General features: G+C 41.2%; 1 protein-coding gene across 1 annotated transcript; it reads left to right on the top strand.

Annotated features, from left to right (window-relative positions):
- The first annotated feature begins 264 nt into the window (after window positions 1-264).
- On the top strand, window positions 265-7,033 carry LOC100821934. The gene is made up of 6 exons (XM_010238186.2): window positions 265-295; window positions 388-459; window positions 603-814; window positions 4,427-4,716; window positions 5,747-5,985; window positions 6,476-7,033. The coding sequence occupies exons 4-6, from the start codon at window positions 4,449-4,451 to the stop codon at window positions 7,031-7,033; spliced, it is 1,065 nt and encodes a 354-aa protein (XP_010236488.2). The 5' UTR covers window positions 265-295; window positions 388-459; window positions 603-814; window positions 4,427-4,448.
- The last annotated feature ends 8,131 nt before the right edge of the window (window positions 7,034-15,164 follow it).

The raw sequence follows: 15,164 nt of genomic DNA, 5'->3' as shown, positions 1-15,164 counted from the left end.
GTCCAGCATATTGTTTAATTTAAGAGTAAAAACTGCGGTCCTAAGCTATTTTCTGAAATTATTTTGTAGTTCTTCTGCACATGGTTCACTTTCTTCTTATTTGTAACTTGTAAGGAAGTCAGAGTCATAACAAATGCATTATAGGTGGTAATCTCTTCAGGAAGTAAACATCACAGAAAAAGGAAATCCCGATCAGTGACTGCTTCTGCTGTTGTTACTGCAGGTTGAATCGGATCCCTCTGAAATGCATATATGATTTTGAGTGGTGTACGTAATGCTATTTAGATGGGCATTGGTAATGCTATTCACATATAAAACATATGGGATGGAGAAGTCCCTGATAATATAGCATCAGAAGTTGAGAACACATTTTCAATTTGCATGCAGGTTCTACTTGCTTATGCTAAACAGGTAAAAAATTAAAGAGAACATCTTGGAAATAAAAGGCATGAGCTAAAGGTAAGAACTGCATGAAGTGGTGCCGAAATGCACACAGCGGCCATTATAAATAGTGTATCCAGGCACTGAAGTAGTACTAATTATGTAGAACTCTCAAAGTCATTTTTTTCTTCTGAAATGCTTCACTCATCTCGGAGTTATAGAACAAATCCTGACTGTCATGGGGTATTGGAGCAAAACAATATGTACATTGGAGAAATCGTGGAACAATCGAGTCATGACGATCTCCAAGGATAGAGTGAAGCCATCGAACACCTGGACAGCTGGATGTTGCCGGAGATCTTCATCACCGACATCGTCTACCAGATGCAGAGGTTGCAAGAGCACCCCCAGCGGGGATTTTCAGGAGCACAAGGTATCCTCTTGAATCTCCTGATTCCATTTGGGTAGTGGTTGATCGTTTGATCAAGGTTGTCCACTTTATACCAGTGAAGACCACTTATACCAGCGCACAGTTAGCAAAACGCTACATTTTCAGAATAGTATGTTTACACGGAATACCCAAGGAAATAATTTCAGTCAGAGGTACCCAATTTACCTCAAGATTTTGGGAACAACTACATGAGTTTTTAGGAACGAGACTAGAGTTCAGCACAGTTTTTCATCCACAGACGGATGGACAGACCGAGCGAGTAAATCAGATCCTCGAGAATATGTTGAGAGCCTGCGCTCTAGATTATGGATCCAGTTGGGATGACAATCTGCCGTATGCAGAGTTCTCATACAACAACAGCTTCCAAGCCAGCATAGGAATGTCACCGTTTGAAGCTTTGTATGGAATGAAGTGTAGAACACCATTGTTATGGGATGGTGTAAGAGACCGTACCCTATTCGGCCCGGATATGATAAAGGATGCCAAGGAAAAAGTTAGACTCATCCGAGACCGGCTGAAAGTAGCCCAGTCAAGGCAGAAAAGCTACGCAGATACCAAACGTTACCTACGAGATTGAAGGAAGAACGTATCTCAGAGTTTCACCGATACGCGGGGTTAAGAGATTTGGTATAAAAGGAAAGTTAGCACCCCGTTTCATTGGACCTTTCAAAATCTTGTCACGTCAAATTTGGCCAAACAGATTAAAAAATATGATCATTTGAAGTTACAGGGGTTTTTCTCAAAAGTGCCATTTAATTATTCCAGGGGATTAAAATTAGATTTTCATTTTATAATTCGGGTGCCACGTGTCAGCTCCTGATTGGTTGGTACCGGTTCGATTAAAAATAAAAGGTGAGATCTAATCTTGACCGTTGATCAAGATCCAACGCCTGAGATGGGCTAGGGTTTTACCGGGCGGCGCCAGCGGTCGTCGGAGACGGGAAAGACGGCGGCGCGGGCACGGGCGACGTTCGGGTGGCCTTCGGACGTCGGGGAGGGCACGGGTGTGCGCGGCGCGACGAGGCGAGGTCGGGGACGTGGTCGGCGCGGCTCGGGGCGGTCGAAGGCCTCGCCTAGGACGGCGCGAAGATGACGGCGGGCGGCGGAGCTCCGGCGAGCTTCGGGCTCGGGTCGTCGGGGAGCTGCAGTGCACGAGAGCGAAGACGACGCGCGTCAAACGAAGCGCATGGAGTAGAAGAAGAGGGGGAAGAAGATGGCGGCGCTTACCCTTAGGGTTCACTGGCGACAAAGGAAAACGGCGGCGGGCGGCGCTAGGGTTTCGGCGAGCAATCGCGGCGGCATGGGCGCGTAAGAGAGAGAGCGAGTAGAGGGGAAAGAGGCGGGGAGCTCCGGGCTTTATAAGGACGCGGGCGGGGCTGCGAAATATGGACGGAGCGTGGAGATTGCGGCGGTGAGCGCGCGGCGGCGAAGAAGGAAGGCGGCGGCGTTCTCGGGCGCTTTCCATCGGGGACGAAGACCCTGACGCGTGGGTCCCACGCGTCAGTGGCAGCGGGCGCGCGTGCGGGGGCCGGTCCGGTTCGGCCCAAGCGGTCGGACCGGTCCGGTTTCCTTTTTTTTCTTTTTTTTCCCTTTTCTCATTTCTTTGATAACTTTTGATTTTGAACTCCAAATTGGTCCAAATAAAATCCAAATTTTTTGTAAAATTATGTTCTATCATGATACAACTTTTGGGAGTAATTTTCCTTCAAAATAAAATATATAAAAATACATTTGCCCTATAAATGCCTTTAGGGCTATATAACTATTTAAATAAAATAGTTTTTCAACTCCAAAAATAATCCAAAAATTATGGGATAGCTCATTTATGCAATAAACCCCTTTTATATATAAACCCTATTGGTTTGAAGATCCAAAGCTCAAATGGGTTTAAACCCTAGGGTTTAATTTGAAATAAAAATCTTTTAAAGCCTTTTGAGATTCAAATTTGAATTCAAATATGCAATTATGGCATGATGCTTATGGATGCAATGCACATGTAAAATTTTGAAATTTTTGGGATGTTACATCATATTTTCATATGATCTAACTTTTGGAACAAGAATTTCCTCAAACTAAAATATTTTAAAATACATTTGCTTATAAAATGGCTTTTAGGGCCCTTAGGCTAACGAAATAAATTAGTTTTCAAAATAATTTCAAAAGCCAATTTATGGGATAGCTTTATATAAGCATTAAATCCCTTTTTATACCAATACCCTCATGGGTTAAAATACAAATACTCAAAAGCAAGAAAGAAAGCCCAAAATCAAATAAAGGTACTTTTACAAAAGGGTTTTCTGGGCAAATTTTAGGGTTTTGAAAGTGATTAAATGCGAAGGTGACATGATGCTCATGATATGCAATGCATATGAGTAGTTTTGAAAATTGGGATGTTACATTCACTTGATGAAAGAGATGCTATTAATAGGACACGACCAGTTTCAAATTTCTCAATATTTGTTGACGGCTAATCAGCTTAGCTGTTCCCTCCAAAATTTCCCTTGGGCAAACAATGTGCCACGCCACTAATCCGTGTGCTACCGAGCTAGCCAATGAGAAAGCAGTCCTTTGTTCTCTGTTCGCACACCGTCCTTGCATGGCGCATGCAAAGAGAAGGAGGTGGGAGCTGAGGGGACGTGGGCAAGCTACAAACCGGTGGGACCAATACAAACAGCATAGTGCCTGGGGCTCAGCCTTGAGCCCGAAGGCCACCAGGGCATGGCCTTTAAGTTTTCTATTAAAAAAATCAAGCAACACATCTCATCCTTTCTTCTCTTTCTGGCCCAGCGTGCCAGCCCAACTATCGCCTTTCTGGCCCAGCCCTTGCTGGCCTGCCCTTCTCTCCTCCCGAAGGCCTACGCTGTTCCCGATCTGCATCGAGGACTCCACCCTGACCCCGATCTGAGTCCAGCGTCATCCCCCAAGGCCCAACCCCCATCGATCGAGGAGGCCAGGGCCAGCTCCAACTGCCATGGCCGCCAATTCCCATGCTCCTCTCGGTGCCGCCACTTCCGTCCCCTACCGCCATGGCCGCGGTAGCACGTGGAGCTCGAAGCAGGAGGACGATGGCAAGACGGAGCTCGACGGAGGAGCCGGGTAGCTTTTTGGAAAAGCCGGTCCAGAAAACCGAAAAGAACTGGACACGAGCCGGGGCCTGGGCCTGCCCTTTTGCCACCTATAAATTTTCAACCCGCACCGTTATTTCTGACCGAACCCTAGTCGTCCTGATGCGGCCGCCACCAGCGCCTTCATATCGATCTACTGTCCCAATGCGCTGCTTCTCCTCTCCGTTGCGACCTCGCCTATCTCTCATGGCCCGTGCTCCGCCTCCACCAGCGCTTGCACCACGAGGATTCCCACCCGCCAGCGCGCATGTTCGTCGTGTTTTCGGGTGTGTTTTCTTGTTCCGATGCTAAATTTTACGTCTAATATTCTTAGTAGTAAATCCCGATATGATTCCCAAAACAGAGGGAAAAAAATGCTCAAAGAAAATTGAAATCGATTTCAGGCCCATTACGATTTCTATCCTGAATGATGGTATGTCTTATTTGCGTCGGATGCTGAGAATAGCTTTTCAATGCTCTTTGTTGACAGAATTCCTCATGGATCTCGTAACATGGTGAGCACCAAAGAAGTAAAAGATGACCTATCTCTGCTCATCTCTTCTGCCAATGATCACTCTGCCGTCACCCAAGGCACGAAGAACATACAAAGGTGGGGCGTAAACAAGCATGTAATCATGCCCAGTGATGACGAACAAATGAACTGTTACCCCATCAAACGTGTATATCCTCTCGATATATTATCAAATAGCGGCCACCGTGATGGTTCTATATACAGGAGTATATGGAATAAACAAGCTGATGCCTCAGACCGAAGTGAGAGTAAGTGATCAGCATCTGTTTTCTACTTTTTATTTGTTTTTAGTCAATTTGACGTATTCTCTGTTCAAATCCTGAGGTTAATTTTGCTTTATTTCATTTACTGTTACTACTTCAATGCTGCTGCCTTGCCATCGATAAAATGATAACCTGTCAAATGTTACTCAGGGGTTGCTGTGGGTTATTTGCAAAAGTAGAGAGGCAGCTAATGGTTGCCTTGATGAAATTGCAGCTTGAGCCATTGGCCTTAATCATAGTTTAGGTTGTGATTCATTGGGCATTATTATATCTCAGCCAGTTACAAAAAAAAAACGATTTAATTCACACCAGGATGATATTATGATTTTGTTCTTTATAAGTTTTACATTGCTGTTTGGTCAGGTGATAGATGGTGTCATTCTCTAGGAATATGTTCAAAACTTTTCGTTTTTTTGGCAAGTATTTTGGTATCCAAAATGGTAAAAATGTTTAGGTGCTCCCAACCATGGAAACAGTCATGAAAAAGGATTTTAGAAAGTGAAAGAAAAGAAATATTCCATCAATGGGTGCAATGACCTGTATTAGTAATTCTTGGGGCAGGGGCGGACCCAGCCGGGTGATTGGGTGGGGTCCGCCCCACCCAATAAATTTGAAAATCCTTTAATAAATTGTAGTGTATTTGTCCATCCAATGTTGAAAATACACTATTTTTCACCCAATTTTGAAAACTCGAGTCCGCCACTGCTTGGGGGTAAAGTGAACCAGGAAGTATACAATGGGTTATGAAATAGTTTGGGAGCACGAATGGACTTTTTCCTTTCTGAGATAGTATTAATACTACTTTACCTTTGTTTGTCTTTCCTAAAACAGAAACCAATTCGAGATTGCAAATTCCTAGTTAAAAGAACATGGGTAGTAGTGTACGCTTAGATAAAAGTGAAATATTCCAATAGGGCCATGGTGTCCTCAAGCAGCATGTTTACTTTTCGTAGAACAAGTATAGTTTAATGTATTAATTTGAAATAACAGTATAACTTTCTAATCTTATATGAAGCTCGGTTGGAGGCAAAGATGCATTCAGAACCCACAAGTCGTTGCTTGTTGCGCGATGGAGTTTGTATATTCCATGCACCTAGTAACATGCTGCAGGTTTTCTCATTAAAGTTGGCAAATATTCCTGTGGATAGTGGCTCTGTGGAGTTGTATGGATACATAGCAGTACGGGATGGTTTGGATCGATTGCTTAATTATGTCGTCAACTTTAGCAGAGATGATCCCATCATCGTGGAGCAGGTGCACATCCATACTTAACTGCACTTGTTTCACGGTCAAACTTATTACATGCATAGGGTGGATGAGATTCAGTTATACATACTCTATATGGCAGCCTACAACCACTTAAATCTTTTTACATCATTATTATGATTTTTCCTAGTGATTGATTTGTCCAAAAGTAGCAAAATAATACTTCCATTTTGTGTAGAACCATTGCTATGCTAAGTTTGTACTGTAAAGTGTGATTCACTAGGAAACCAGTTGTAAACTATGAAATTAAGTTATACTCCCTCCATTCCTAAATTCATATTGTTTAGTTCAAATTTGTACTAAAACAACGACAAAAATTTAGGATCTTGTCATTGTTAAGTACAAATTTGAACTAAACAACGATATGAATTTAGAAACGGAGGGAGTATATTCTTAACAAAGTAGGTCAAGGCGAGAGTATTTGTTTTATATGTTTCTTATTTATTTATTAGAAGCTATTAAATAACTAATTCTGCAGGGTGCTCTCATCAACATGAATGGCCCTAAGCGAGCGATACATATGTATGACACTGTTTTCATTGAGTATGACATGAAGATCAAGACAGGTCAACAAGAAAAAGATGATCTACAGTTGATTGATGGTCTATCATTCATAGACGACACGGGTACATGGAATCGTCACACGATAACAAGACGCATTAATGGAGATTCTGGCGCTGTCGACTTAACTTTTTTGCGTCTTGAAAGGGCTGTTCAAGGAACTGTAGAAGTTTCCATATCAGAAGTGAAATGCAGTTTCAAATTGTCTCTTGGTTGTATCCTCAGTAGATTGAATGAAGAAATTTGTCTCTTCGATGGCAACATTGGTGGTGAATCAAGTGTTTTACGGAGCTCTGTGGTTGCTGTCAACATTGATTCTGGGATGGATTTGAAGTTCAAGTTTGGTTCAGAGTCCTCCATTTCTGTTGAAGTATGTTCCTTCGAGGCGAGCAATCATGGGGTATCTACTCAGCAGATAAAGACTGATATTGCATTGATCTCAGTTACGGTGACTTGGTCGGCTTTGCTGGAATGATGCAAACGTTTTTAAATAGTTGTGTGGCTATTGCGTTAATCTTACCTATTCTTTAATTTACTGACTGCGCACCGTCAGACTCATTTTGATGCAAAGATCAAGAGCAGCTCCAGATGGTCCCTAGCAATCGTCGATTATGTCATTCTAGATTATAGATTATCACCGACAAAAACAAAAACCTTCTCTTCACAGCATATGAGCAGCCATCAAGCTAAAGTAATCGCAATCCTTACAAGATGGTATCGACCGGCATTCTTTGGAAATATATGCATCTGATGAAGGATGTCAATTTGAACCTACGCAGACAAACCCATTCTTAGTGGCGAAAATAACATCCGGTTCGGCCGGGCCGGCTCGGTTTTTCTTTTTTTTTCTTTTTTTGTTTTCGAACCTAATTATTGATTCGAAACTTCAATCACTTCAAATAAATTGCAACAAAATTTGTAAAATCATATGAAGCGACTGCCCTTTACTAGGGTTCGATCTCTGTGCTTATTTGTGCTAGTCCCTGAATCGACTCACTAGCACACACAGTTCAAGATGTAATACCAAGATACAAATGTCAAAAGTACTTTATTACATCGTATCATCCAGAACTTAATTGTACTTACAAACTTGCATGACCTCTTAGGCCAGCATAAACAAATATTGTTTCAAAATTATGATAACATTGTATCATAAAACTGAAGCGGAAAGGTAGAGCAAATGGGTCTCATATACTCCCAGAGGAGAGAGTATGTTGGAATGTAAGCACATGACCCAGAAACATCAACGAACATCACTCTTCGTTAGATTCACCTGCATTATTAATTACAGCCACTACGTGGTCAATACATTGAATGTACTGGCAAACTCACCTGGAAGTTATAACAGATCCTACCAAGTATATGCAATTGAGGTATAGTGGGGTTCAGGCTTTATGGCGTGGTAGCAAAACATAGTTTATCTTACTACAATTGAATGTTACAATATTGTTAACTAATGGACACGTGGTAGAAACACCCAATGCTCTTATTAACCTAAAGCACATTGAGTAGAAACATCAAGTGCCCCTACCCTGTTCAAACCATTCATTTTATTTAAGAAGTTGGAATGAGTGAGACTTTCCTTACAGCCCCAATATCTGGTTGCTCATGATTGTCCGTAACCGGGGACACGGCTAAGTACTTAGTCTGACACTCTCGAGAGGTTGTACACATTACCCACAAGAAATCGACGTGTTAATCCCTTGCTGTCCTCCGAGTGGAGTAACAACGGCATCGACTTCAAGAATTTTCAGAACATATTCCCCCAGACCACCTGAGGGACCCGCGCTCCCACCTACACAACTACCTCAGTACAATCCCTCGGATCTGGGTTCATATTTCTTACTCCATCCAGCCAGAGCCCATTTAGCTTGTGGTTGTACTGGAAGCTACTAAACAGGAAACTAGTCCAGTCTCTGATACCCCAGGTGGCATTCCACATTTGCGACGCAAGCGCTCCCCGAATCCACGGAAGAGACGTCCATGGACGATCCATCTCCGAATCCACGGAGACTCGACTCAGAGGGACCTATAGAAATGGACCTGACGTCGCATAACATCTCAAAATCTCAAAGCAGTCCACCCAGGATGGTTCATTAGGGTTGTTTTTGCCAAGTTTCCAAAATCACTCCACATCATCATTTCACAGTGAATTGAGATTCCCACCCACGTTTATTAACATAGCAGGACTAAGCAATACTAATCACGATGGCTATTGGTGGAGGATTCATGGCAAAGGTAACCCTATAGCTAGTAGGTCAATCATAGCTAGCATAAGTACGAGTAATAGTTCTATCAATGCATTTCTACAAACAACCCTAATGCATAAGTGTTTTAAAAACAGACAGTAATAGGATATGATCAAAGTGAACTTGCCTTGGTAGCAGTTAGAGTTCAAACACTCGTCACAATCGCAAGGTTCGCTCTCTAAGAAAACCATTCAAATACAAACAATACACACACATAAACACACAATTCACATCATGACAAAAGAAATTATGCTATGATGCGTGCAAAACATGTGACATATTGGGTTTATTTTATTTGGATGATCAACTGATCCTAAGCATAAGTAATTAAAACAAATGCATTAGGGTTTTAAATAAAAGGGAAAAAACAATTTATTAAAACCTTAAATAAGGTTTTGTTGGCATCAGTCAAATAACTTAATAAAAAATATTTATTTCTCTGTCCTATTGGACATAGGATAATTAAACAAAATTCTGAGCACTGGTTTCATTCAAAAAGGACTTCTAAATAATTAGTTATGATTTAAATGGTATTAAACCCTATTCTGTAATTTGAATGTGATTCAAAAATTCAAATTTGAAAATGGACAGTGCCAAAAGATTCTACATTTCCTAAGGATTCCAGAAAGGTGTGGATCATCAAATTTGGCCAAACAGATTAAAAGATATGATCATTTGAAGTTACAGGGGCTTTTCTGCAAAAGTGCCATTTAATTATTCCGGGAGATTAAAATTAGATTTTCATTTTATAATTCAGGTGCCACGTGTCAGCTCCTGATTGGTTGGTACCGGTTCGATTAAAAATAAAAGGTGAGATCTAATCTTGACCGTGGATCAAGATCCAACGGCCAAGATGGGCTAGGGTTTTTACCGGGCGGCGCCGGCGGTCGTCGGAGACGGGGAAGACGGCAGCGCGGGCACGGGCGCGGCGGTGTGTGGCGTTCGGGTGGCCTTCAGGCGTCGGGGAGGGCACGGGTGCGCGCGGCGCGACGAGGCGAGGTCGGGGACGCGGTCGGCGCGGCTCGGGGCGGTCGGAGGCCTCGCCTAGGACGGCGCGAAGATGACGGCGGGCGGCGGAGCTCCGGCGAGCTTCGGGCTCAGGTCGTCGGGGAGCTGCAGTGCACGAGAGCGAAGACGGCGTGCGTCAAACGAAGTGCATGGAGGAGTAGAAGAAGAGGGGGAAGAAGATGGCGGCGCTTACCCTTAGGGTTCACCGGCGACGAAGGAAAACGGCGGCGGGCGGCGCTAGGGTTCCGGCGAGCAATCGTGGCAGCGTGGGCGCGTAAGAGAGAGAGCGAGCAGAGGGGAAAGAGGCGGGGAGCTCCGGGCTTTATAAGGACGCGGGCGGGGCTGCGAAATATGGACGGAGCGCGGAGTTTGCGGCGGTGAGCGCGCGGAGGCGAAGAAGGAAGGCGGCGGGGTTCTCGGGCGCTTTCCATCGGGGACGAAGACCCTGACGCGGGGGTCCCATGCGTGCGGGCCGGTTTGGTTCGGGCGCGGTCGGTTCTGGGCCGGTTCGGCCCAAGCGGTCGGACCGGTCCGGTTTCCTTTTTTTTCTTTTCTTTTTCCCTTTTCTCATTTCTTTGATAACTTTTGATTTTGAACTCCAAATTGGTCCAAATAAATTCCAGAAAATTTGTAAAATCATGTTCTATCATGATACAACTTTTGGGAGTAATTTTCCTTCAAAATAAAATATATAAAAATACATTTGCCTTATAAATGCCTTTAGGGCTATATAACTATTTTAATAAATTTGTTTTTCAACTCCAAAAATTATCCAAAAATTATGGGATAGCTCCTTTATGCAATAAACCCCTTTTATATATAAATCCTATTGGTTTGAAGATCCAAAGCTCAAATGGGTGTAAACCCTAGGGTTTAATTTGAAATAAAAATCTTTTAAAGCCTTTTGAGATTCAAATTTGAATTCAAATATGCAATTGTGGCATGATGCTTATGGATGCAATGCACATGTAAAAGTTGAAATTTTTGGGATGTTACAGACCTAACCCCCTTAAGATGAATCTCGTCCTCGAGATTCGTCGTGGTTAGCAAAGAGGTGTGGGTGGTCTTCTCAAAGATCATCTTCGCGTTCCCAAGTGGCTTCCTCTTTAGTGTGATGGTCCCACTGAACTTTGCAAAACCTGATGGTCTTGGATCGGGTTTGTCTCTCAGCTGTATCCAAGATTCTGATCGGTTTCTCCTCATAGGTGAGGTCACTTTGTAGCTGGACTTCCTCGAGTGGAATTGTATCCCTCAGGGGTGTGTCGTCCATCTCAGGATGACACTTCTTCAGTTGCGATACATGGAAGACATTGTGGACATTGGACAGTGCTTCCGGTAAATCCAACTTGTAGGCTACCTCTCCTTGTCGTGACAAGATCTTGAAAGGTCCAATAAATCGGGGTGCTAACTTTCCTTTTATACCAAATCTCTTCACCCCGCGTATCGGCGAAACTCTGAGATACGCTCTATCTTCAGCCTCATAGGTAACTTCCCTACATTTGGCATCCGCGTAGCTTTTCTGCCTTGACTGAGCTACTTTCAGCCGGTCTCGGATGAGTCTAACCTTTTCTTCGTCATCCTTTATCATGTCCGGGCTGAATAGACTACGATCTCCTACACCATCCCATAACAATGGTGTTCTGCATTTCCTTCCATACAAAGCTTCAAACGGTGACATTCCTATGCTGGCTTGGAAGCTGTTGTTGTAAGAAAATTCTGCATACGGCAGGTTGTCATCCCAACTGGATCAATAATCTAGAGCGCAGGCTCTCAACATGTCTTCAAGGATCTGATTAACCCTCTCGGTTCGCAAAATATGTGCCCAGGCTTTTATGGATTGCTGAACACTTACCCAAAGCCATGTCACAGGCATTGGCCTAAAGAAGATAAAAAACCTGCTGTAACCAACACACAGTCATAAGACCTTAAAGTGCCAATGTATGTTGTTAATTAATATAATTTCCGTTGCTTGTGAATATTTCTTGATGCTAATTTATTCTGTATGTTGTTTACTTCAAGCTATTTTTTTCTTGTGCTTGCAGAACATGGATCACAATGTTGAAACAGCCACTTTTGAGGATTTTGATAACCGACCTTTGAAAAAAACAAAATGTTCTTGGTCAGGTGTTTTGGATGATTTACTGCCATCACCTTCCATCTCAGCATCATCCTTGGTTTCTGAATGTTCTGAAACCAAGTCGACGTTATCGCCGGTTTCTGATTTAATTAATGAAGAAAAAACTTCAGAGGATGATGACAAGCAAACCATTTCAGCAGATGATGATAAGCAACCAGACGTACCTTAACATACAAATGACGGGACATATGACTATCTCCCGCAAGGTAAAAATTTCACTCATCTTCTGTACTTAAGCTTTTCATTATATCTAAATCAGGATATAACACAAATCTGTTGCATACGTCTTTTTGTAGATTACGCATTGACCGAACTGGATCTGTGTGCTCATTTAGTAATCGAAGACTCTTCAGAAGAAGAAATATTGGTGAAGATAGATCAAGTATATGTCAAACAGTGTGATTTGATTTGCCTGCTAGATAGTGCCAAATGGCTAAATGATGATTTAAGTACCTTTACTAACAAGAAAAATGTTTATGATTATTTTAATATTCATTAACAATCAATAATTTCAAATATTTTTAGGTAATCAGCGCGTATATATATTGTATAAAGGAAGTACATGAGCAAAATAAGAATGATCATAAAGTATATTTTGAAAATACCTTTTTAACCGGACTGTTAAAACGGGATGGTGAAACTGGAATACATGAAACAACCTTTATGACAAAGATTGTCAGAGACTATCTCAAGCATGACATGGTAACATCCATACCAATGATTGTAAGTTCTATTATTTACTTATTATTACATCTCTAAAATTAACTCATTATATCGATTGTAGATTCATCTTCCAATAAACATCACGCACACGCATTGGTATTTAGCTTGTGTCAATGTTGAGAAGTCTGAGATACAAGTACTCGACTCATTATGTTGGGAGCACAACCGAGTTGACCTCACTAATACGGTTAGTTGCTTATAACTATTTTTTGGAAAGAAATGTTATAACTTGATCTTTCCGCTTGCGTGTGTTATTTTACCCCTAATAATTTTACAGCTGCAAGGACTACAATATCATTTGGACATTCTTAAAACTCAAGAAAACTTGAGTAATCATAATTGGAAAGACCTTGATGTTACTAAATGGACGATTAAAGAACAACTGCATAATCCAATTCAGAAAGACAGGTATATATAGCACATGTTGTTTTATAAATAACCATATATAAGAAATGTTGCGATTCATGTGGAGTACTCAATTTTGTTCAAAACATGCAGTTCATCTTGTGGTCTATTTATGCTTAAATTCATGGAATATTGGACCGGACCTACACTAACACATCCCATTACACAGGTAAGTAAATATATCTTCTGTTTGATAAACATAATATGTATGCGGGTATGCGGGTGCCATTTTAATTGTTATAGGAGTAAATGCTAATATATGTATATGCTTTACAGGAAAATATTGTTTACTTTAAATATAAGTTAGCTGCCATACTATTATGTTGGAAAACAAACACGGCACAATCGACTGCAATGATTGAAGAAAGTGATTATAGTGAGGGAGATCCATATGATGTTATGATGTTGGAAGGCCTAGATGACGAAAATCACCCAAATCCGTTGAACCTATTATCTATTGAAAAAAGATACCAATCACTGATATCTGTTGTTTCTAACATGAGTATACATGAGTTAGAGGGTGGACTTTGTAACTACATCAAATCAATCAGTTCTGCAGAAACTTTAGAGTAAGCCATTTATTGCATGTAATTATACTTTAGTAATTGAATATGATTGATAATATACATTATCTTAAATTCTTTGTGATAATGATTTGCAGGAAAGTCTGGTTACAAAGCTCTGACCCATATCCAATTAGCTTGACTCTCAAAAGGCTGCAAGGAATGCTAAATGAAAAGTTGCCCATGGAGCGTGATTGCTTCAATTTGGTCGTACGAAAGATCATGTTTGACGATATCCACACAGTGAAAAAAAGAAAAGGATTGATATCGAAACATTGTCTTGACACAAGATTTTGGGTAATTTCTTACATTAACTGTATTTTTTTGTGTCTATATACATACTAAATATTTGTTGATACCTTTCTAAACGCTTCAATCCTAGATGATTATTGATTTTGGACGACATCCAAACTACCGGAAAAAGTTAGATGTGGAACAACTAGCATATTCCGTTCGTAGCTGGCCTGGTATCAAATATAATGTTTCATCTTGCAAAACGGTAAGGCCACTCCCATATACATGTCAACACAATTTTTTTTTCTAATATACATCTAATATCAGCCTTATTTCAAATTCATATTCCAATACAATCTAACAGTGGATTTATTCTATTCGTACTAGCCAAAGATACTAGAACTGTTTACATTTTGGACCCTACTCCTATTGACCCCATCTATCAACGCAACCCATACGCAAAATATGTGCCCAGGCTTTTATGGATTGCTAAACACTTACCCAAAGCCATGTCACAGGCATGCCCTGGGTCTACATGGAATGAAAATATTTTCCTATGGCATCAACAGATCATAAATAATATTCCAGTTCAGAACAGGTATCATTTTTACTCAATATGTACGATACACACAAATATATATATTGCCATTGGTTACTAATTTTTATCTTATGTTATAGGGAATTGTCTGGTTTTCTTATTACCCTCTTCATGTCCACATGGGATGACGAAAAAATGAATTTGCCATTTTTAAAGGTGAATATCATAAGCATTCAATCGTTATCCTTTTTACAAATGACATGCTGATCTTATTCATATACGATGTACAGGATGGATACGAGCTAAGGAAACAAATTTTGGGAAAGCTGCTAACATTCAAGGAAAATGAATGTGAAGACAACATGCCTGCTGGTGTACTGGATTTCATCAATTGTATCAGGAAAATCCAACACATGAATATGAAAACCTGAGGATCAAAACGCAACAAAGACCAATAAACAAGCTGGATCTAAATCTCAATGTTTAGTTTGTCTTTGCTTTCAGAACCCACATGTGTTTAGCCGACTGTAATATTTTTGTTCATAACAGTTTCTTCTTCCTGTCGCTGCACACTTACCTTACTGGCATGGCATGACACGAGAATCCTAATGAGTACTGCTAGGAACAAAAGAAAGTTGCATATTTCTCTCTGCTCCGCAATTTTTGTCTAAGCGTTCTCATTTCCATTTTCTATATTTATGATTTAACCTCAGTGATGTCTAATGATTAGGTAGGCAGTTTTGTTTTAC

This window comes from Brachypodium distachyon, chromosome 3 (assembly GCF_000005505.3).
Source record: "Brachypodium distachyon strain Bd21 chromosome 3, Brachypodium_distachyon_v3.0, whole genome shotgun sequence".
Taxonomy (NCBI): Eukaryota; Viridiplantae; Streptophyta; class Magnoliopsida; order Poales; family Poaceae; genus Brachypodium; species Brachypodium distachyon.
This window is presented reverse-complemented; position numbering and strand designations above follow the sequence as displayed.

Bases quoted from the DNA above. Each gene is read 5' to 3' on its own strand.
- LOC100821934 (XM_010238186.2), top strand. From the start codon at position 4,449: ATGGTGAGCACCAAAGAAGTAAAAGATGACCTATCTCTGCTCATCTCT. The intron at 4,717-5,746 runs GTAAGTGATCAG...TCTTATATGAAG, and splicing joins TGCCTCAGACCGAAGTGAGA to CTCGGTTGGAGGCAAAGATG. The intron at 5,986-6,475 runs GTGCACATCCAT...CTAATTCTGCAG, and splicing joins ATCCCATCATCGTGGAGCAG to GGTGCTCTCATCAACATGAA.